Genomic DNA, 22,392 nt, shown 5'->3' with positions numbered 1-22,392 from the left:
TGTTTTCCTTGCTCAACGACGGACATCTTCAACAAAATCTAACATGATGTAACCATTTTTCTTTTTCAACCGAATCCCCCCCAAAAATGAGTAGCAATTTCCTACCCCATTTTCATCTGTGAATAATAAAATTGTGGGAACGTATGCTGCATCGAAAAGAAGCGCATGCGCACGCGTACGCTTCCATCCATCTTGAGCAGCCAGAGGGGAAGGTGTCGCGTGAACGCGCCCCCCGCCCCTTTCTTGCCTCCATGCGCGCCCCGGTTCCCGACTCCAACTCGGCGTGAGCCCCGGGCACAGACTAGCCTCGGCGGGGGAGCGAGAACGATGGAGGAGCGGCTCGGAGGGAGACTCCTGTGGCTGGCCGCGTTGTCCGGCGTCTTCTGCATGGACATGGTACTCGGGAAATATGTCAAAGGCGTCGTGGACACCAAGGAGGTGAGTGACGCGTCTGCTTTTCATTTTTCTGCGTGCACGACGTGCCCCCACATTCCGCTATTCTCCGTCAAGTTGTTTGCCTGTGCCGCCATTTACTAGCAACACCTTCGCCTGTCGTCTGTCTGTTCGTTTTGTCCCAGCCCAGGTGGCCTTTGAATCGTTTTTTTACAATCACCACCACCACCACCCCTGTCCGCCGTGGGGCGACGACACCGGTTACAGGTGTCCGTCACGTGACTGTTGCGGTGCGAGTTTTGATGTTCTTGGGTCGGTTCGGTGGCTCAGGCATTGCGGGGCGCCAGGTTCGACACCTCTCGCTGGGGTGGACTTAATGAGCGATGGATGGGATTGTGCACAGGTGTCTGCCACTTCGTCCCCGTTTTCGCCGTCGAATGCAATGCAATGCAGTGCAGTGAGAGACGCAGACCTCCGCCAAGGCCACCGTTAGCAACCGACTGCACATGACATAATTTGGACTTTATGCAGCGAAGAAGGAGACTGTCTATTTGTGCACTAACCCTTGCCCCATTATTGCCCAAAGTGGCATCCGCATGACCGAAAAGTAGCTATCCTACAAGTAAACATACCCTAAGCAAAAATAACTTACTCCAAGTTTTAAAAATGAGAACCATACATTCTATTGTCTAAAATGACAGCTCTACTTGTACAAGTAAAATTGTTCCCCATTTAAATCCTAATGAATTAAACGCGCCTCTTATGTAAATGTGAACAGGTGGCTACGACCGGTCGCCCAATTGCACAGCCCCTCCATGCAATGCGATTCAGTCAATTAGAGCGCCAGGCCTCTGCCAAGGCTTTCAACTGTAGCCGCTTTCTGCGTAATTGCACAATTGTATGCAAAATGTCCAATGCCCTCCACTCCAATAGACGCTCTACCCCCATAAATTGCCAGAGGGGGCATCCGCTACGAGAAAATAAAATAACTCTTATGCAGTAAGACATGTTTCTGACCTTTTCCCAGTAATTAATTAATAGATGACACATGTCATATAGAGGCCTAATTTTTACCCTGAGCAAGAAAAAAAATCAATTATTGCATTTAGTTGATTATTATAAATGTCTTACTGATAACTGTGTGCGGTTCACTTCAACAACCAAACAAAAAGCTTCTCGGTGTAATGATGAAATGATGATTTTCTGTTATTTCATTTGTCATTGGATGCTTGGATGCCACAAATAGATATTTTGGTGCTGACTCTTTTTTAAATGTACACATGACAATGATATTTGATCTATCACCTTATCATAAATGAATCACTTGTGCAGTTCGCTTGAATAAATAGACATTTGGACATTTAGAATGCACAGTGTATTTTACAATGAGCTATTCATGAACACTTCTCGTGTCTTGCCAGCGTTTGACGTCAACGCAGAGAAATAAAAAAACGCGTATGTGTGAGTAGCTGCCCCAAGGTCACGGGCGGTCGCAACATCGCCATCCCTCGATGACGACTGTCGCGGTCACGTGACTTTGTCCACACCGGGAATAGAGACGGACTCAAAGTCAATCCAAAGGCATCGCAACGGCCGATTGGGCTTTAGCCGGCCGGGCCTGGTCGATGCTGACAATCAGCCTAAGTGGCTGGTGTCATGCGCTGAAACGTCCCTCTGGAGCAACGGGAGCGAAGGTGAAGGTCGGGGGAAGACGCGACAGGGAACATCTTGGCAGCCAGACGGGATCGAAATTTTGCAGAGCACTGACAACACACCAGTCTGCCGTCAACAGATTTGAAGGAGACATTCAGCCATTTGCTACCTAGGGCTTGGACTCTGTGCGTGAATGAGTGTGTGGATAAAAACAAACTATTCTGCTCCTAAAGCTAAATCCATGCTAACTCTAATGAAGACTCCAAAAGTGTTCAAGTCGTGATTACCGGCGTCTCCTCGCCCAAAGTCAGCCGGGATGGACTCCGGCTCCAGCGCAACACTTAACGAGAACAAGCACGATGGAAAACACATGGAAAAAGGCCAAGCAGACTTCATTAGCGTCATTTCCTACCTGCAAAATACTGCCCGTCTGACTCTGATATCCAAAATCCCACCAAAGCGCTTTGAAGAGTGCTGGAAATCCTTCATGCAGTCATCAAAGTGGACACAATCCCAGCCGGTGCATCGCTTTTTAATGACGAGTGTGTGTGTGTCTGTGCGTGCATGTGTGTGTTTGTGTGTTTGCAGAAGACTGCTTTCATGTGTCCGTCTGTTGCCGTCAGTCTGTGTCCGCCATTTCCCATGTGTTTATGCGTTGCAGCCAGTGTGTGTCCCTGACTAATGAATCATTGAGAGGTCCGGCGGTCCGGGGGTGACTCCACGAGCTGATTGGTAATTAATTGTTAATGAGGCGTAGCAGGCAAACGGGCGTTCGGAGAGCGAGCCGCACAAGCGTGCAGATGAAAGGACAGATTGCTAGGGAGGAAAGTGGCAAAATGGAATCATGTTAAAACGGACAGATGCGGCGGCAAGGGTTGGCGCCTAATTGCTGGCGTTTCGTTGGGAAGGGAACAAATATGGCGGTGTGACCACCATTTGTGGGAGCCGAGCAAATGTGCGTCAGTCTTTTGTTTAATTTGTTTTGTGTTATTATGGCTTGGTTCTCTTTATTCAACGTCATATTAACTTAGTTGTCATAATGAGTTCATAACGAGACAAGGGCCCAATCGAATCTTTTTCAATGTCAGCAAAATGTTTTTTAATTAGAGATGCAAGTAAGCTTCACTATCAATGAATTTTTTGCTCTGATTCCGAATCTCCTCTTGACATTTTGTCGGCTTTTTTGTTTTTTACCAATGTTGGTTGAATTGTTTTTTCTACATATTGCAACAAAATGCCAAACACAACAAAATCAGCAAATGTCCGACGAATTTCCTCTCTGTTGTAAAGTGCAACAAATAGGTCTTGACAATTATTGCAAACATTAAGTGACCAAAAATTTTTACCGTTTTTTTCCGTGTATAGTGCGCCCCCATGTATAGTACGCACCCCTAAAAATGGCATGCTGATGCTGGAAAAAAGCTTGTACCCATGTATAATACGCACCCAATTTTTATGAATTTTTTTTAAAAAAAAATTTAATTTTTTTTTTTTTTTTTTTTTTTTTTTAAGTCCCAATGATCGTCACACACGCAGGGAGGCAATGGGTCCCATTTTTATAGTCTTTGGTATAGTCTTAACTAGGCTGTATGTAATTTTTTTTGTTGGCGTTGATTTCTCCGACTGCCCATAAACGCACCACCGCGCTCCGTGCGCATGGAGCGTGTTTGAAGTGAACAGCAGAGAAGAAAGGAACAAGGCAAAGTGTTGTGAAATAAAATATTACCTGTAATACGGATTTAGGTAGAGAACTGAACTCTCGCTCTTTATATAGCTGACGTGTCTTGCTCATCCGTTCTGCGCATCTGTAATGGCGGCCTCCGTATGATATCCGGTTTGCGTGTGTGCGAGAGCGAGAGAGAGCGAGAGAGAGAGCGCGCGAGAGAACGCTCAACCGTAGCGCGCCGCCGACCGCCCAACTGCACCGGGCTGGCCGATTATTGTGACAGAGCCGTCGCTGAAATTTAGAAGATATTTTTAAAGTCCTGATGTACTTTCTAAAATTTAAGTGGACCTCAGTGCGCACTGCGCAGGGAGCTTAATTTGGTGCGGTCGCGCAACCGCAGCGCGCCGGGCGCTCACTGTCGCATTGCTTAAAGAGCGCCTTTGTGTTTTAGGATGAACAGCAGAGACCAAAGGAACAAGGCAAAGTGTTGTGAAATAAAATATTACCTGTAATACGCATTTTGTTATTTGCTGATTGAAACTGCTAATTAAACTGTGAATTGAAACTAATAGGAAGAAAACAACTCTCGCTCTTTATATAGCTGACGTGTCTTGCGCATCCGTTCTGTGCATTTTATTTCACAACACTTTGCCTTTCTTCTCTGCTGTTCACTTCAAACACGCTCCATGCGACCGCAATGCTCTCGTATCAGACGCTTGCTCGATCACCTGCTCGTTTGCTGTCCCGTGCGCGCACGAAGCGCGGTGGTGCGTTTATGGGCAGTCGGAGAAATCAACGCCAACAAAAAAAATTACATCCAGCCTAGTTAAGACCATACCAAAGACTATAAAAATGGGACCCATTGCCTCCCTGCGTGTGTGACGATCATTGGGACTTAAAAAAAAAAAATTAAAAAAAAAAATTAAAAAAAAAATTTTTTTTTTTTTTTTTTTTTTTTTGTACCCATGTATAATGCGCACCCCGGATTTTAGGACAATAAATTAGTAAAATTTTGCGCACTATACACGGAAAAAAACGGTAATTCAATTCTTTTGATCAATTGATTATCTTTCTTTGTCAAATGTCGGAATTAACATCGGTCTTGATGAATCCATAATGTTCATGGTATTGTTACGACTCTATTTGGTAAGAATTACTTTGATATCCTGTGATTGCGCGCGTGTGTGTCGAGGGCAAAGGCAAACGGAAGTGGAGCCATTAAAGCGCTCTAAAGCTTATTGTTCAACGTCAGCCACAATGTGATGGAGTCGCAAAGGTGAAAGACGAACGTGCGAATAAGCGCTTGTCCAAACAAAAAAAAACGCTTGTCCTTAATAGCCGCTTCTGCCTTTTTCTGTTTGCCGTGTCTATGACAGCGACGCTGAAGGCATGCCGTCGTCGCCATGGCGACAAGCAGCCAATAGCCACAGATGCTCGCCTGCCGCCGCGACTTCAAAGAGATCCGCCTCCAAACGGGAGATTCTGGCTCAGTTCCGCCTCGGTTGTTACAGGCGCACGGGACCGGGCCGGTCCTCGAGGTCGGATGAGTTATAAGCTGAAGGTTCCCGCGGGCCACTGGCGGCTAGCTGACAGACGGCGGCTGAGTTACGACTGCGCTTTTGTCCAAGTTGATGTATGGCAGCCAAAGCTGGCGACGCCGGCCCGGTTTTAGTTCTCAGCGGCGGAATTACGAGCCTTGTTTATGTAGCGGGGCACAGGTAATTACTGGATAATAGTGCGCCGCCTCATCTTAGGCTGCAGAGTTCATAGCAACCGGCCTTTAGGACACTTTTTAATAAGTGCACAGGGGAAGCATGCTGGAGCCCGCAGGAGGCTCAACTCAAACGTGCGTGCGTGATGCTGTGCACTCGGAGGAGGCTTCGACGTGAAATCTCCACATGCCGAGGCTCGTCCCAAATTGTTTGTTTGTTTTGCCTTCCTCGCCCAATATGAGGATTATGAAGTACGTGCCAGTGTCATTTGCAAGTCGAGGTTGGCTGCAACAAGTTTTGCTCCGATCAAACGCATCAGACGACAAAGTCGTAAATTAGTGCCGCTGTCACATCACAATTCCAATTTTGAGAACGAGTTGAATAACCGCAAGATTGACGTAATTTCACTCTTGATGGGAGGGCAAATGTTGCAAGGACTATTTGTGTTCAAGACATTGAAAAGTCAATTTTCAGAATAAAATGTCACTGTTTTTTGTTTTTTTGACATGGCAGGACTGGGTTTTCCTCACGCGCTTCTGCTTCCTCACCGACTTTGGACGCCTGGATTTCCGGTTCCGTTACCCCAAGGTATGATCGACCACGCTGCAGGTGCGAGTTCACGTTGAGTGAGACGTGTGTGTATGCTCGGTTGCTTCCATGTCACGGTCACACTTGCCTCAAAAGCTAGCATCCACAATTCTTCCTCTCACCACACCACACCACACCACACATCAATGATATTTCATTGGAATCTATATAATTAGCCAGTTTGCTAGCTACAATTTAACGATCAACCTAGCTACCCTCGCTGCAGTACTTTTAGTCTTATGTTTCCACTTTTAATGTTAGCGTGTCAAGCTTTCTATCGAATAGCTTTGTTTGTTACTTGTGTCACCCTGCCAAAAGGGTTCAGTTCATCAGTAGCTATCGAGATAAATGGCTAGTTGGCAAATTAGTTGTCTAACCAGCTGCCATTTGGTTTATCGAATGCTAGTTGGGTGGCAGGTCGTTGTGACGTCTTCCTTCCTCCTTTCATTTTCTTTTCTTTCCTCCTTCCCGCCCTCCTCATCCTCCACTTTGCTTAGCCGTCATTTCTCGGCGGCGGCGGCAGCAGCGGCGGCAGCGCTGTTGGGGGACACATTTTGTCATTGCAATCTCCAGCTGCCTCGTGATGCGTGGGCACAGCTCGTTGGCCCCGAGTCTTAATGGCCTCTTTTCCCTTTACATTTCTCTGTGCAGTCTCGCTGCTGTCAGAACATCTTACTCTACTTTGACGATGCTTCTCAGTGGCCGGCTGTGTACAAGAGGCCCGAAAAGGTGAGCCCCTCTGATGCTGCTGTCCAATAAAGATTTCTCAACGTGGAACGTTTAATCACACCGTGAGTGCAAACATCAGCCGAAAGTCTCCAAAGTCAAATTGTCCCTATGCGTGTGCACTCTCTCACGTATCTACCGTCTTTTGGTTTAATTTGACAGACATTAACTTATTTTTACACTTGCACTTGTATGGCACTTTCAACGTAATTATTAAAAGAAGTTCATTAATTAACAAGATTCGATTTCAATAAGATTTAAGATTAGTAAAATAAAGCATACTTCGTATATATTCTTTCCAAATCTCGAGTCTCTGACTTTTTTGCGCACTTGTCATATTTTTTCCGCCGGCCGAACACAATAACACACAGCGAAGATTTCAAACAAAGCCGTTCTGTTGCGTTCTGCCCACGTTGACATTTTTCAATTATAACCGCTTAGATTGTATTGATCACCGCCCGCTGAATGCGAAGGATTCTTTTTTTTTTTTTTTTTCCCCCGACCAAATCAATAATGGCATTAATAGCGAGTGCAACGGTCTCATAAAACATTCTCATATTGCTGCCGTGCAACATGAGTGGGCACCCTCATCAAGTGTGAAGACATGATTGGGTACGATGGAAATGGTCTTCCGGTGTAACGTAACCATCGACTTTCACTCATAAGACGACGCAAACATGTTTCATGACGTTAACACCTGTGTGCCAGGACTGCTACCAGAAGGAGGCGGTGCTGCGGCCCGAAAACAACCAGGTCATCAACCTCACCACCCGCTACACCTGGTCGGGATGCGCGGTAAGACATAGTTCTTTTCACTTTCAGGTACGTCTCTTCCTCTATGTGACCCACCCCCCAAAAAATGCATACGTGCTCTCACTTTAATAAATAGCAGCTCTGTTATTTTTTTTTTTTAAATCACATTGTGAAATGTGATATCCAGTGTGAAAGAGCTTTGTGGCGCATCTGCCACATTTCAGGCTATTTTTGAGTGTGAAATATGTTTCAAAGTCAAAGTCTGTTTTATTGTCAACGTCTTCGCATGCCGAGACACACAAAGAGATCGAAATTACGTTTTCTCTATCCCACGGTGACTAGACATATTACACGATAGACGATAGTTTGCAATGAAAGCAGTGTGCTGGGCTGTAAAATGTGACATACAATCTCATCTGGGTGACTGCAGCGTTGGCTCTGTGTGTGTGCGTGTGTGTCGGCCCTCACCGGCAGGTTGAGGGTGACGACGGCGGCGAGGAGGTGCTGAGCTGTGTGGGTGGCCGCAGCTTCCGCTCGGTGAGGGAGAGGTGGTGGTACATCGCGCTCAGCAAATGCGGGGTAAGTGGTGGCCTATATGTTGAAAAAAAGCCTGTCCTGGCCCTTTTTTTTTCACACATCAATCCGTAAACAATTCTTTTGGGGCCGGTAAACTAAAAGGGGGGCACACCCGATGACCACGCCGGGGAATGAAAGGCTCCCTTTCCCGAACAGGCGCTGGGTTCGCTTCCGCCGTTGGCCCGCTTGTCATTCGGTTGGCGTGTGCGAGTAGCCTCGTTTGTTTTGCTGCAGACGCGATTAGAAGGGATGCTTCCAGCAGAGTGGCGTTTAGTGTCGCGCCAGGCCCACCTAATAGACACGCCGCTTAACGCTCCCGGACGTCCAGATGAAAGATCCGCTCTCAGCCTGGGCGCCAATTGCGCACTTTTAAAAAAAAATAGTACTCCTATCTCCCCGTCACTCGCAATCTTTTGGCTGTTCGCTTTCAAGCGGCTTCACGCTGTCCCTCGTGAACCCGATCGGCTATGGCGTTTCCTCTGGTCTTTTGTCTTTTGCGTTTCGTCCAAGTGGCAGCGCCGAGATGGATCACTGCAGCAAAACGCTTCGAAGGGCTGTCGATCATCAGTTAACTTCAACGGCCGATTCCGTTCAATCAACGACCCCGGCCCCCCATCTCTATGTCCATCGAGTGGTCGATGATGACATCGTTACAAGGCCAATTCAAACGGTGCTTACGACACATATGGGTCCTCAGTCGGCGCCAGTAAGCAAAGGTGGCCTTGATGAGATCTGACACCTTTGCGTTCATGCAGGCCTGTCTGTTGCCATGGTTATGATGAACTTGCCACTTCCTGTCGTTCCCCTGGCAGCGATCTTTTGTTTGGTTCTCCACAGTATGGGTGCCGTGTGGCGTGGCGCATCTTCTCGAAGAGGCTTCAAACGGTTGCCTCGTCTTGTCATTTTGTACATTAAGACTTTAGGTTTCCTACTCATGTCTACTGTCTGCTTGCGGGTCCAAATCCTGCATTAAATGTGACGAGCCTCATTCCAAAAGTTTTAATTTGCAGTTTTTCCTCAAAGAGCCTCATAAGACGATGTCTTCTCTCATATTGGAGCGCTGTTCTTATCAGTCTTTTACATTTCCCCTGGCATTCAAAAAGGGGGTGAAAATTACATTTTAGTGACTACGTCGTAAAGAAATTAAGTATCACATGTGCAGTTGAGTAAAGAAACCCCCCTGTTACCAAGCAGCTTATGAAATCTGATGACGCGTCTCTCTCTGGGCACCCCGCAGGGCGACGGCCTTCAGTTAGAGTACGAGATGAAGCTGACCAACGGCCAGTCTTTCTGGACGCAGCATTTCTCCGCCGATGAGTTCGGTAAGCGCCATGGAAACCACTTTGGGGGGAGGGGGGGTGTTCAATACAGATAGCAGCGTTGTTTCAACATATCGATGTCTTGTGGAGGCTGCTGATAACCAGTCGCCGATACTTACAGAACCCTCTCGAGGCCGATGTACTGAACCTTTTTTGTGTACTTGTATCTGCCAATATTTCGTTGCAGTTTCACAGTTGTGGTTCAACAAAAATCCCCAAAACAAGTTTTAGCTTCAACTGGATTGCTCAAAATTGAATCCTGGTTCAGGTGTTGGTCTAAATCAGTGCTTCTCAATTATTTTCTGTTACGCCCCCCCCTAGCAAGAAGAAAACTATTTGCGCCCCCCCTCCCCACCGTGACTATCCTAACTTGTCTTGTAAGTCGTAAAATGTTGCACTGTCGCAAACGTGACAGAAGTAACAATGAGAGCGCCACTGCCCCCTGCTGTAGTAAACGCGCATTTACACTTTATTCTAGTACTGCCAAAAAAAAAGCCTGTTCCCCAGGGTCACACGCGCCCCCCCAGGAATAGCACCGCGCCCCCCAAGGGGGGCGCGCCCCACTATTTGAGAAGCACTGGTCTAAATAAAAAAAGTGTTATCCAACGTGGCTAGAAAGCAGAAAGAAGCAATTACGGGAGAAACGGTCAAGTTGGCACGGCCAATAAAGCAGAGTGAAGTGGACAAATGTCCTTAATGGATGGATTAACCATGACTGATGAAGTGCGAGAAGGAAGCGGAAACATTTTTGCCATTCTCCGCTCGTGCTCTCGACTGAGTTCGCTTCGCCTGTTTCTCCCTCGTTAGCGATTCTATTTCTGGTCCTCAGGAATCCTGGAGACAGACATCACCTTCCTGGTCATCTTCTCCGTGGTCTTCCTGCTGTCCTGCTACTTTGCCTGTAAGTACCTTTTCAAGTCTGCCTTTCCCAGACTTTAAACCGGACATGTTTTCTTGATGGGATGAGAGTAGCTTCTCGTGTTCCTCGCCCTTCTTGGAAGCCTTGAAAGAGATTTGTAGTCATGAAATTTCCACCAAAGTGGCGCTTTTGCTATTTTGTACCAGATAATGGGGGGGAGGGCGGAACAACTTCCATTTACACTTTGCAATTGTTAACTAGAGTGGAGTGGAGTGGAGTGGAGTGGAGTGGAGTGGAGTGGAGTGGAGTGGAGTGGAGTGGAGTGGAGTGGAGTGGAGTGGAGTGGAGTGGAGTGGAGTGGAGTGGAGTGGAGTGGAGTGGAGTGGAGTGGAGTGGAGTGGAGTGGAGTGGAGACCTCCATCAAATATAATTTCTGTCCCATTTTTCATTCTGCAGTGACTCTTAAGGCAAAGAAACTGTAGGAACAAGATAAAATTATATTTATACTAAAGGCCAAATACTTCTGGGTTGAACTGTTCATCACCGGTTTCTACGCCAATCCTGTAGGTGGCATTCATTCACATTACAAAGCATTTGCGCTTTAAAATGCATTTTAAGAAGATGTGATGGCATAAAAGTGTCCGTTCATTGTCATAGCATCTTTCATTCAGGTCACATTTGGCACGCGGCGTCTCCGTGCTTTTATCAAATGTCATTTTTCAAGACTCATGCTTCATGTTTCCTTGCAAGCGGCAAGCGAAAGAAGATGCCAAGGTCAAGCCCGGAGCTTCTGTCTCATTTGAGTAAGGCGAGACAACCAAATGGAACATTTCACCATTGCGATCGGCTCCTCAAGGACTTTTTGGTTTTTCACCTCCAGCAGCGACTCCCCGTTATGTGGCTCATGTGACTTCCCCTGCAGCGTTTTTATTCGAATTCCTCACGCTATTGCAGCTTAGAATAGATGCTAGCAGGAAGAATCCTTGCGGAGCAATTACGGCACACGACGAACTCCATCTGCGCTGGAAAGAACATTTTGGATGATCCAACACATCTCATGTTGGCTACATCGTTGTGCTAAATTTGACCAAACTTCAAACGCATGATGACCCGCCAAAAGATTAGCTTGACGTGGCAGCACACTGAGGCAGAAATATGATTGGACAAAAAAAATCTGCATGTACTGAAAGCAGCACAGCCAAAAGAAACATTATGGAACGAAGACTTCTTACAATTTCGTGCACTCAATGTTCAAACGTAGACTGTGACGGTATTGAGGCCAGCAGAGACAGAGTGCCCACTGATGCTTGTGTGTGTGTGTGAAAAATAGCCAATTTCCTGGACCGTTTGTTGCGTAAGCGTCCTCACGGAGAACCCGGAGAGCGCTATTGTTTACGACCTGCCCCTCACCTGTAAATTTCCCCCTGCGGGAGGGCTTCGGCTCGTCAAATATTAATGCCCGCGTAATTCCGGCTCCACTTGCTTCCATTGTGGTTGGGAAGCCACCTGCGTCGCCTCATGCCTTTTTGTGTGTGTCTTTCTGCAGACAATCTGAAGGGCAGACAGCTTCTCCACACCACCTACAAAATGTTCATGACAGCCGCAGGTGTGGAGGGTGAGTGTTTGCGTCCCACATGCACACAATAGCACGGCAGGAGGCGGTTCAGGTTGCGGCAAGATGACGACGAGCCGGCCGCACACCCGCACTGGCTTGAATCCTGACTGTAGCGCCACCAATCGTATCGGCCCGTATATACGTCTGAATGGGCGCCATTGAACGCAGCCTGCAGCGCAGTAGCCGACGACACCCCAGCCCTCTCGTCTCTGTCTCACTCCTTATCTCCTTTGCTTCCCACACACTTTTGAAATCACTACTAATGCCTTCTCAGTTTCCTTTTACAGAATTGTTGTCTTTTTTCCCTCCAAAATTCATCTCGTTTTTAACAGTTTTTTTCCCAGATGGCAAAAGTACTCACAATCTGTACTTAAGTGTACAGATTGTACACTGCTCACAAAAACTTTAGAGGATTGTGCATTCAGTGACATTTCAGGATGTTGTTGTTCTCTATCAAAGAGCCAATTGGAAAAATTTGCAACAGCTGTTTAATTAATGTATCAATCGATCAATCTTGCGCTTCAATTTAAAATGAACAACATGTAAATAGTCGACTTCATAAAGTTTTGACGGCTTGCATTTTCCACTTCTGTGGCGATGGAGATCTAATTGTATGCAAATGGAAATCAAATTTTGTTACGAGACACGAGACATTAAAACAATGACCAGCAGAGAGAGACAGAATGGGAGGGCTGAAGTCCGATTTTTTTTAGCTGAAAGAAAAATACAAAAGGAGGAGGCTGAGGCAAAAAACAAGTCCCAAAGGGGGTACAGTGTGGGCTCTGGAAATAAACTTGGCTAACAGTTGCACAAAGAGAAGGCAAAACAAAAACTGGAATCCTGGGCAATGCGACGCTTTCTTGCCAAATCGTTGCCATAGCTGACAACATAAACCGATTCTTCTGAATGAGGGCATGGGTGCTTATGTCTTGCCTTTTTTGTACTTTTTCACTTGCCACCGCACATTTCATCATCTTTGCTCTCTGCTTATTGCGCATAACCCCGCTAGTGCTCAGCCTGCTGTTCCACTGCGTCTACTGGGGCCTCTACGCTCGGGATGGCGTCGGCAACGGCAGCCTGAAAATACTCGGTGAGTTCCATCAAAAAGCCTTGCAGTAAAAAAAATGCGCTCATAATTGTGTGCAAGTGCAGTGGATTGTTTCTTTCTTTCCCCATTTTTATACTCCGGTGTGCCGGTGTGTCGTCTTTGTGTCTCGCTAGGGAAATTACTCTTCTCACTCAGTTTCCTGGTGTTCCTGCTCATGCTCATTCTACTGGGCAAAGGTTTCACTGTCACCAGGTGCGGCTGCCATCTTATGTTGTGCTTGCATCTCACCAGTAAAAGCCGACGGGTACTGTTGTGTGACTAAACTGTTGTTTTGCACATTTTGATGCCACTTTGTCACCTCAGGGCAAGGATCAGCCATAGCGGCTCCATCAAGCTGAGCATCTACATGACCGTCTACACAATCACCTACGTCATCCTCTTCATCTATGAGGCCGAGGTACTCACTCGCACACACGCGCGCACACACACACATAAAAGTCAGATAATGACTGAGGGCTCCTGTTGTGTCATTAAATTGCGGTGATGCCATGTTGCGGCCTTTGGTGCTGCTAAAAGTGTTGTTGTCGGCGCATTTGAAACGGGGTTCCTGGAGAACAAATGAGAAATGTCTGCTTTGGGGCCCAGCTGCTGCTGACGCCGCTCCTTCTATTATTTCTCGCTAATTTAACAGCGTTGAACATTTGGACTCGATGGAGCAAAACCGGTTCTGCCAAATGCAACCACGCGTCTGTTCTTGGGTGTTGGCATTAAGCTAATGGACTTGTGTAGGTGGGGTTATTTGATAAAAGACAGGTGTGAATCTTTTTGTTTTCAACTGTGACTGGAAATGACAAACAGTTTGAAGCAAGCGTCTTTTTTTTCCCCCATTACCTGCTGCAGTTTGCTGGAACAAAACAATTCTAGCTGCGATGGATTAATGGCATTTCAATGGACAAAACGGATTTGCTATGAAGTAAATTGAGTTTCGACCTTGGTCACGGACCAAAGTCTGACGTGAAGTGAGCAGTGTATTTGTGAAAATAGGCTCATTTTCCTTCAAGTTTCCCAAACGGTCACCTCATTACCTTGCGGGTGCCCGATCTGCCTTCTGTGACATTCGCACCCTCATTAGTTATGCAGCTCCACATCTCCTGTGTGAAGATTCCTCTCACTGCTATGTTCGGAATCTGATGAATTAATAACACCCCAATGCCGTGCGTGCGGCTATATATAAAAGCGTGCGCTGCACTCCAGGGAACCCCCGCCAAAAACTGGGTTACGCTCCAAATTCCGGCAGCTCGGGACTCTGCTCGGGTTCCGATCCTCGGAGACGAGCCACGGGGGCCTGTGCATTATGTAGCGGCGGGTAACCTGGTCACGCCGGGCTCGTGCCAGACCGTGAAATGCGATATGTGACAGAGACAAATGTGGGGGGCCATGCAGGAGGAACACTTCAATGTCACCGCCGAAAATGGCCATCGTTGAAAAGGTTTAACAAAGTCAAAAAGTCAAAGTCTGCTTTATTGTCAACGTCTTCACATGCCGAGACACACAAAGAGATCGAAATTACGTTTTCTCTATCCCACGGTGACAAGACATATTACACGATAGACATACAAGTAAACGACGCAATATAAAAAACAAGAAGGCACAAACAATAAATAATAAGAGTAATAATAAATAATAATTACTCTTATTAATTATTATTAACGTGAGGTTGACAACGCTGTGGCGTGAGGGGAGTATGAATTGAGCACCAATTTTAAAGATCACACAAAGCAACGTGAAGCTTTTGTTTGTTTTCAGTTCTTTGATCCCGGCGAAGTTCTGTACGCCTACGACAGCCCGGCGGGCTATGGGCTGATGGGCCTGCAGCTTTTGGCCTATGTGTGGTTCTGCTACGCCGTGCTGGTGTCGCTTAAGCACTACCCCGAAAAGCAGCCCTTCTATGTGCCTTTCTTCACAACCTACACTCTATGGTAAGTCCTCCACCCAGCAGGGAAGATCCTCCATCAGCAGCGAGAATCTTTCCTTTGAATTATTCATGCGCTCCGCTAGAAATGTATATGAATATGTAAATGAATTGTCAAAGGGAATTGATTTCAAGTCGCTTCAACCGTTCTGTATGTGGCTCTTTGGCAAAGAATCAAATTGGAAATGATATCTGCAATGCTGTGAAACAAAAACAAACACAAGCAGCAAGACCATCTTTGAAAGTTTGCCCGACTTAACAGTTTTAATTTTCTCTTTTATTTTATGCTTTGGCTTGTGACTCTTGGTAGCCTACTCTTTAGAAAACAAACTTCATTTCAAAGTTTGATTTAGCCCACCTATGAGTCAAATTGCATTTTGATTTTTTTGGGTTTTGTTTTAGGTTCTTTGCTGTTCCGGTGATGGCTCTCATCGCCAACTTCGGCATCCCCCGTTGGGCTCGGGAGAAGATCGTCAACGGCATCCAGCTGGGCATCCACCTCTACGCCCACATCGTCTTCCTGGTTTCAACTTGTTTCATCTTATTCCCAAAATGCCCTTGGACAGACGAAGGCGTTTTCGCAGCAATTTAATGACAAATTTAATGAGACATAACCAACCCGCTGCTTTTTTTCTTGCCGTGCCAGGTGATAACGCGCCCGTCGGCCGCCAACAAGAACTTCCCGTACCACGTGCGCACCTCTCAGATCGGGATCCTGCTGTCCAGTCCTAAAGGAGGGGAGGGCGGCGAGAGCTTCCCGCACCACGCCTACGGCAACGGCTCCTTCCTGGGAGACTCGCAGCCCAACTTCACCGAGCTCTTCTCCATCCACTCGGTGAGTCTTGTCAAATTCTGATGTTGTTGATGACATTGTGAAAAATCTGCTTCTCTCGAACCCATAACCATTGTTGACCCTCAGGATCCTGTCAAGACAGTGGAGGAAACGGTGCCGCGGAAGGTCCCAGACGTGCCGAAGAACAGCGAGCACAAGATAATAACCACCTCGGCCGCCGTCGACAACCTGGCATCCATTTTACCGCCACTCCCACCCCCCATCCGGCCGCGGACGGCCGCCGTTGCCGCACGCTCTCCCCCACCCCCCATGCGGCTCCCGTCCTTCACAGAGTACTTCAGTATGCAAGGTGGCGTCGTGGGAGGAGGTGGCGTCGCGGGAGGAGGCGGAGGTGCCGTCGCGGGAGGAGGCGGCGGCGGCGGCTTCGGATCAAAGGCGTGAAAACGGGAACACAGAGTGAGTACAAAATCGAGACATTACGGAAGGAGCACACAAAAGCGCTCGTTACAAGAGAAGCAATAAATATTTGACCAATAGAAGGAACTCTGAGCAACACGCGGGAAAGAAAACTGAGAAAAGACCCAAATCGTTTTTTTTTGTTTGCTTTTTTTTTGTTTTTCATAATTGTAAATAGCTTGACATTTTGATTTTCTACCTTAGTTGTATTTAAGTTCAAAAGTTCACGCCATCACATTTCACTTCTTTTCGAAAAGAAGCGCTACTATTTTTAATTGTTTTTATGTTTCTACAGCACACATTTGGATTATAGAAAATGATATTTATTTTTAATATGAGTCTTGTTCATTTCTGTATTGGTAGCATGACTTTTGAGAGGATTTGGGGAGGCGGAGGGGAGATCTCAAAAGTTTCAAGGCACCACTTTTTATTGTTCTTCGGCTTCATCACAGCTGGTTATTCCGGTTGAGTGAAATGCTGTAAATGTTCAAAGTCTCTTCTGGTATTTTGGGGGGACAAAAACACGCATGTTTGTGTCGTAGTCCCCTCGATAAATCCGCTCTCTATATTCAGTATTAGCTTATGGTATGTATTAAACATTTAGCTTCTGTATTAATACACACAATAGGCTTCGGTGTTCTAATAATCTGTCATGTTTTTCATCGTAAAATTACAATTTGGGGATTTTACAGGTCTTTATCCAAATGGTCAAAAGATCAAGGCTCACAGCCAGCCGAATAACCGTCTTGCTAACTCGCTAAAACAACTTGACGTTTTTACACCCAAGTGTCCCCTAATTGCTTACGGAAAGATAGGCAAGATAATTCCCGCCTGAAATCAACATGAATGTTTTATTGTGCTTACATTGTCTCAATTCCGTGGATAGCTGCGGTGGCTAATGCTAGCAAGTATCCCGTAGCGTTGCGTCCAAGTCGGTGAGGTCCAATTAAATTCTGGACTCAAATTTAGTTAAAAGCCTTGACTGTATTGTTTTCAGTGTTTTTCGTAATGTATTTATAGCATGATATGGCTAAGTCTGCGGAAGGGCTAGCTTCACAAACACAACCCTTTTGCACCAAAGTGTTCAAACTGTGTCAGCGTTTGAATTTCTGGTTTAACGTCAAACTACTACTACTACTACTACTACTCCGACGATGTGTAGAAAAGCAACAAGTGTACATTTTGTGTGTCCTGCATGGAGCACTTTAATGTTGCTGGTCTTGTTTGTTTGTAATGTTGTCACCTTGCTACTTTGTTGTTGCCACAGCGAGACACATGCTTAAGTGTGCACATGTAAATATCACCTGTGTGGTGGCGATTGTACCACCAGCTTCTGTTAAAACAAATTAGGACAAAAGAAAGAAGTGGGCAGTATGAGAAAATGGCATCGGCGTAGATACATTAACAACAGTTTTCGTTATTGTCGAGCTCCAAGTACAAGTTTTTAATACAATGTGTGTCATTTAAAACCTTTTGTGATAAATACAAAAATTCAATAGTGAACCCCCATTTAGCCCGCCAGATACATTCATGATAAGTTAAGACAGGCCCTCCAATATAATAACACACTTGAAAATATTCCTTTGCGCCTCTTCTCATGTAGCGATAAACGGTATCGTATGACATCGCTTTGTGGAAATCTAACGACTCCTTACCTCAGTGGAGCCAGTATGCTTGCTTCAAACGTTTTGAAATGTTTACTGTGAAACGGACCCACAAAACAAAAGAGAATTATCCATCCATCCATTTTCTGTACCGCTTAGTCCCCACTGGGGTCGCGGGCGTGCTGGAGCCTATCCCAGCCGTCATCGGGCAGTAGGCGGGGGACACCCTGAACCGGTTGCCAGCCAATCGCAGGGCACACAGAGACAAACAACCATTTGCACTCGGACTCACACCTAGGGACAATTTGGAGTGTTCAATCGGCCTCAAAAGAGAATTAAACATTGTATGTTTAAATACGAAAATGTTCAACCAAACCATGTTGTTTTGTTTTAACAACACAAAGAGACAGTGTGCTTTTAAACCGATGGCACACAATTATAAATGTGTTCTCGTTTAGATTTCAAGTAGGACACAAACTATGAACAGCGATTGCTGTGTTGTCTCCCGCACCCCTGGCCTGAGATTCCAGTACAAAGTAATACTGGAATGACTTGTTGTATCGTGCGTATATGTGATGACTCGTCTTATGTATGTTATGTCTATTTTTGTTCCGTCACCATAATTGCACACCCGATCGCTGCTTTGCGCACACAAACAAACACACACAGGTGGAGTGTTGAACTGGACCAGATGATGATTTATGTACGCATGACAGAGAAGAGCACAGCGTTTTTTTTTTTTTTAAAGCTCCTCCGGGTGAGAGCACATAGTACTGAAGGAAGCACTGTTTAAATGCATTTTAATGGTGTCAAATATGCTGTAGATTATGATACAGTTTTGGCCAAAATAATAATTAAAACATGTTTTACTACAGGTCTCGTGTGCTTTATTTACTGCTGCCTTCAAGGGACAGAAAAAAAAGCCAATGCAATATTGCAATTGCCTTTTTCTGACGTTTGTATCCCCCCAAATACAAATAGGCTACAAAATCCTTTTTTATATTAGAATAAAGCAAACAATACAAAGAACAACCTTTTTAAATGTGTTCATGGGAACATTTGTCTTTGACATTGTTTTTAAACCAACTTTTACAAAAAAATATGTCAAGGGGAGAGAATACTCAATATTCAATTTAGTTCAATTCTGGCGCCACCCTATGTCCGAATGAAGTACCTGCTCAATTTTGCTTGTTCACGACAGGTTTTGGTTTCTTGTTGGCCACCATACTCATTCTGATTATGAACAAGTGAGGTTTTATTTGATTTAACAATGGAGTTTGTTTCACAGAGCAAATCTTCTGGTCAACAAGACTCATCCAAGAAATGAGCTAAATTAAATTAGAAGAAAAAAAAACTAGGTACGAGTAGCAAGTGTCCATTGTTTCACAGCTTCGGTGCAGAGTTGGCCTTGTCCTCGCGGTAGCCCGCCAGCAGCTGGTTGATTAGAGTGAGCGGGTTTTGTTTTCTGACCGGGTAGAGCGGCGGAAAAGGGTTGCCCTTGTACTCCAGCACGGCCATCTTGGCCCGGTCCAGGTTCTGCCGGTTGGGAATGCGGGCCATACGCGTGTAGCTGTCTGAATGCCGTTCGAAGCGCGGGGCCAGCACCTTGAACAGTTTTGGTACCAGGTCCTTTTCCTGCCATGGTCAGTGTCAAAAAACGATACAGTAGAACTTTGAGTTTCATTTGTTCTTTGACCAAGCTTGGAAATCAATTTAACACAAATTAAAATAACAGAACGCCATAAAATGTGATTTAAAAAAAATACATTGTCCTGGCAAATAAACCGGAATCAATTAAATCAATGAAGTCCAACTTCAGAAGATAAAGTTCCAGCTGTGTACTCATACCGTCAACCAAAATGTTGCCATCTTCATCGCCTTCTCGTCTGTGTCACCTTTCTTTGCGTAATCGATTAGCTACGACAAAAAAACACACACTTACAAACATCTACTGGCAATCATTATCATGTTTAGTTGATATTTTATACATCTTAACACTGGACATTCTATTCAATAGTGCATAATTTTATTTCTAGATTTTGTTTACACTTGCATTGATGTTTAAAATATTGATCTTTTTCCCTAGATGTAAATTCAATTGCAAAATTGTTTTTCATCTTTAAATTATCTCATCTAAAATCCTTATGGACGTGGTAATACAACCAATAATAATACAATTAATCATCAATTTATAACGTGCAGATCTCAAGTTCACGGTTTTGCCTCCTGATCCAGTTATTTACAAGTTACGATTTTGGACAGTCGAAGAAAAGTAAAAAGTAATGCAGCTGTCCCATTAGCTGCAGGAGCCAGATACCTTCTCGGCGTAGAAGCGGACTTCATCCGCCCGGGCAGCGACGGTTTCGATGCGCTCATGTCTCACCAGTCCGGTCAGAATGTTCCGCAGCATGTCCAAGCGGGACTTGGGTCCCAGCCCCATTTTGCGGGCCACTCGGCCGTGGGAAATCAACGACTGCAGCGTCAGACGCATCTTGGTCTTTCGCTTTTGCCCACCACAGACTAAACTGGAATGTGTACGCAGAAAATACGTTTTTTCTAAGGAAAGCTTTAGATCATCCTTAAGCTCAAATCGTACGACAGCGTAGTGAACTTGCTCGCTGGGGTCAGGAAAAAGGGAAAGGGGTGCGGAAGTTTATGACATTGAGAGGTGCGTTGGTCTAAGCAATCCGTATTGAGAAATGAGGTATGCATCAACGGTTCCGCTTACGAAACAGAACAAAGCCTGCTGTAACAACCAACCAGCAAAACGCTTAAAGTACTGCGCACATGACATTTCATCATCAACACGTCTGCTGGTTTGATTTATTTTATGTTTTTGGAATGCTGTTTGACAGTTGCGTTTTTGTACAATATCGAAGGTTTGTATGATTGTGACGTGATAGTGCTTTTATTGAGAGGTGGATTTAGTTGGTTAAGTCCCTAGGGGAGGTCCACAAACCAAATGTACTGCCGCCACTGTTTTTTTTTTAGATTCATTAATAATGGCTTGATTAAAACGGAACACTCCTCAGTCATCGCTTTTGTTAAGTATTATTGTTTATTAGGGGTGTAAATCGCGGGTTTTTTCCACGATACGATATCATATCGATACAAAGAAAGACGATACGATATTTGCCGATATCTTAAACCCTGCTGTGATTCATTCACGATACATCACGATATAGTGCTCTAAGATCGATACATATATATACAATCTCCTGATTTATAACAATTCATACGCAAAATCAACAAGGTACTGCAAACTCTTTATTTAGGAAATTACAAGAGTATTGTAGTATACAAAGTGCTTATTTGCCTGCTCTGCTCACAACACGCCGCTCACTGCTCCCGGAAAGAGGAAGCAAGCAACAATGAACTGGATTTCAATATAAAGTCGTGTCTAATGTCCGAGGTCAAACACGGCGATATAAATCGATGTTTACGTTTAGCATCGATGCCAATAAATCGTAGAGCATTATATCGATTAATCGAAGTGTGTCGATGAATCGTTACACCCCTATTGTTTATGTCCGCCCTTAGACTCACTGTGTGTATTAAGGTACCAATTCTGTTTACCTTTATGTTTGTTATATACGGTAATGACGTCACTACATTGATGCTACCGGGAAAGAAAGTCCTGTGACAACGGACATGCGGATTGTTGTATGGAATTGACTGACGGAGAAGTTGTTGAGTTTAGCGCCAGTGTGTTTGTAAAATAAATAAGCTGTGTTTTCAACTGAAAAAGGAACCACGCATCGTCCTACTTTTCTCCACCACGCAGACAGCGGAAAAAGTCACCGCTGCACACCATTTATTTGGTGAAGAAAAAGGAACACCCCCCTTTTTCACTTTACAGGGACAAAATTCCCCACATGAAATGTCTCGAGTGGCATGGCTGCGCGCTCAATAAATGTCCATACAAAAAGAAATAACAGTTGAATAAATAATGCAAATTTCGAAAACAAACGTGACATTTTCTTTCATTTTCACTGCAGGTCACAATGGGGACCCAGTGTCATTTTTGCGGACGATCGTTATTCAACAACAACAACAACAACAGCAGCAGCAGAGAAGCAAAATCCAGGGATGGACCGATAAGCCTTTCAACAAGAGGGCGCAGACACACAAACGGACACGGCGCTTGCTATTACTTGAATTTATTTTCGATCGTGACGTCGACCCTCCCCCCAATGACTGGCAAATGGTCCCAAAATGCTACCGTTCGTTTGTGCTGGTTTGTGCCGTAAAAACGTTCGTTTGAGCTGCGACGGTTTTGTAGCTATGAGACATTTAATTTCTAGCGATGACGTCACCGCATGGCGTCGCGTATTGCAAGCTCCTGGAACGCCACCGACGCAGGACGAACTGTAGCTCAATATGTTGCTTGAAATCTTCTACCTTGAAACTAGATCAAGCCCAAAATAAGCACCAAGAAGGGCATGGATCGACGTGTTCTTTGTGTTTCTTACAAGTGTTCCCGTTTTGCTGCAAGTTAAAAAGTCGAGAGCAGGTGAGCATCGGAAATGTCAGTATGTTTAAAGAAGCAAAATATCGCCATCTGTCTGTGGCTCAAGTCCACTGCATGAAGGATCCGTCGTCATCTGACACTCAAGGACTGTTTATTGGCAACCACAGAGGCTGTCAAAAAGAACGTTC

At 45.3% G+C, this 22,392-nt stretch overlaps 2 protein-coding genes across 2 annotated transcripts; one reads left to right on the top strand and one right to left on the bottom strand.

Moving 5' to 3' along the window:
• Positions 1-176: 176 nt before the first annotated feature.
• Positions 177-19,375, top strand: tmem145 (transmembrane protein 145). The gene is made up of 15 exons (XM_061288308.1): positions 177-438; positions 5,938-6,012; positions 6,664-6,741; positions 7,447-7,533; positions 7,966-8,070; positions 9,305-9,389; positions 10,216-10,287; positions 11,792-11,860; positions 12,870-12,950; positions 13,082-13,160; positions 13,272-13,365; positions 14,715-14,887; positions 15,283-15,403; positions 15,527-15,715; positions 15,800-19,375. The coding sequence occupies exons 1-15, from the start codon at positions 328-330 to the stop codon at positions 16,112-16,114; spliced, it is 1,734 nt and encodes a 577-aa protein (XP_061144292.1). The 5' UTR covers positions 177-327; the 3' UTR covers positions 16,115-19,375.
• Positions 18,517-20,419, bottom strand: mrpl17 (mitochondrial ribosomal protein L17). Its single transcript, XM_061288309.1, has 3 exons — positions 20,051-20,419; positions 19,582-19,650; positions 18,517-19,368 (listed from the first exon to the last, which is right to left on the bottom strand). Exons 1-3 carry the CDS (start codon positions 20,222-20,224, stop codon positions 19,117-19,119), a joined length of 495 nt encoding a protein of 164 aa, XP_061144293.1. The 5' UTR covers positions 20,225-20,419; the 3' UTR covers positions 18,517-19,116.
• Positions 20,420-22,392: the final 1,973 nt, after the last annotated feature.

This window comes from Syngnathus typhle, linkage group LG10 (genome assembly GCF_033458585.1).
Source record: "Syngnathus typhle isolate RoL2023-S1 ecotype Sweden linkage group LG10, RoL_Styp_1.0, whole genome shotgun sequence".
Lineage (NCBI taxonomy): Eukaryota > Metazoa > Chordata > Actinopteri > Syngnathiformes > Syngnathidae > Syngnathus > Syngnathus typhle.
The sequence above is the reverse complement of the archived record's forward strand: the minus strand, read 5'-3'. Positions and strand labels throughout refer to the sequence as shown.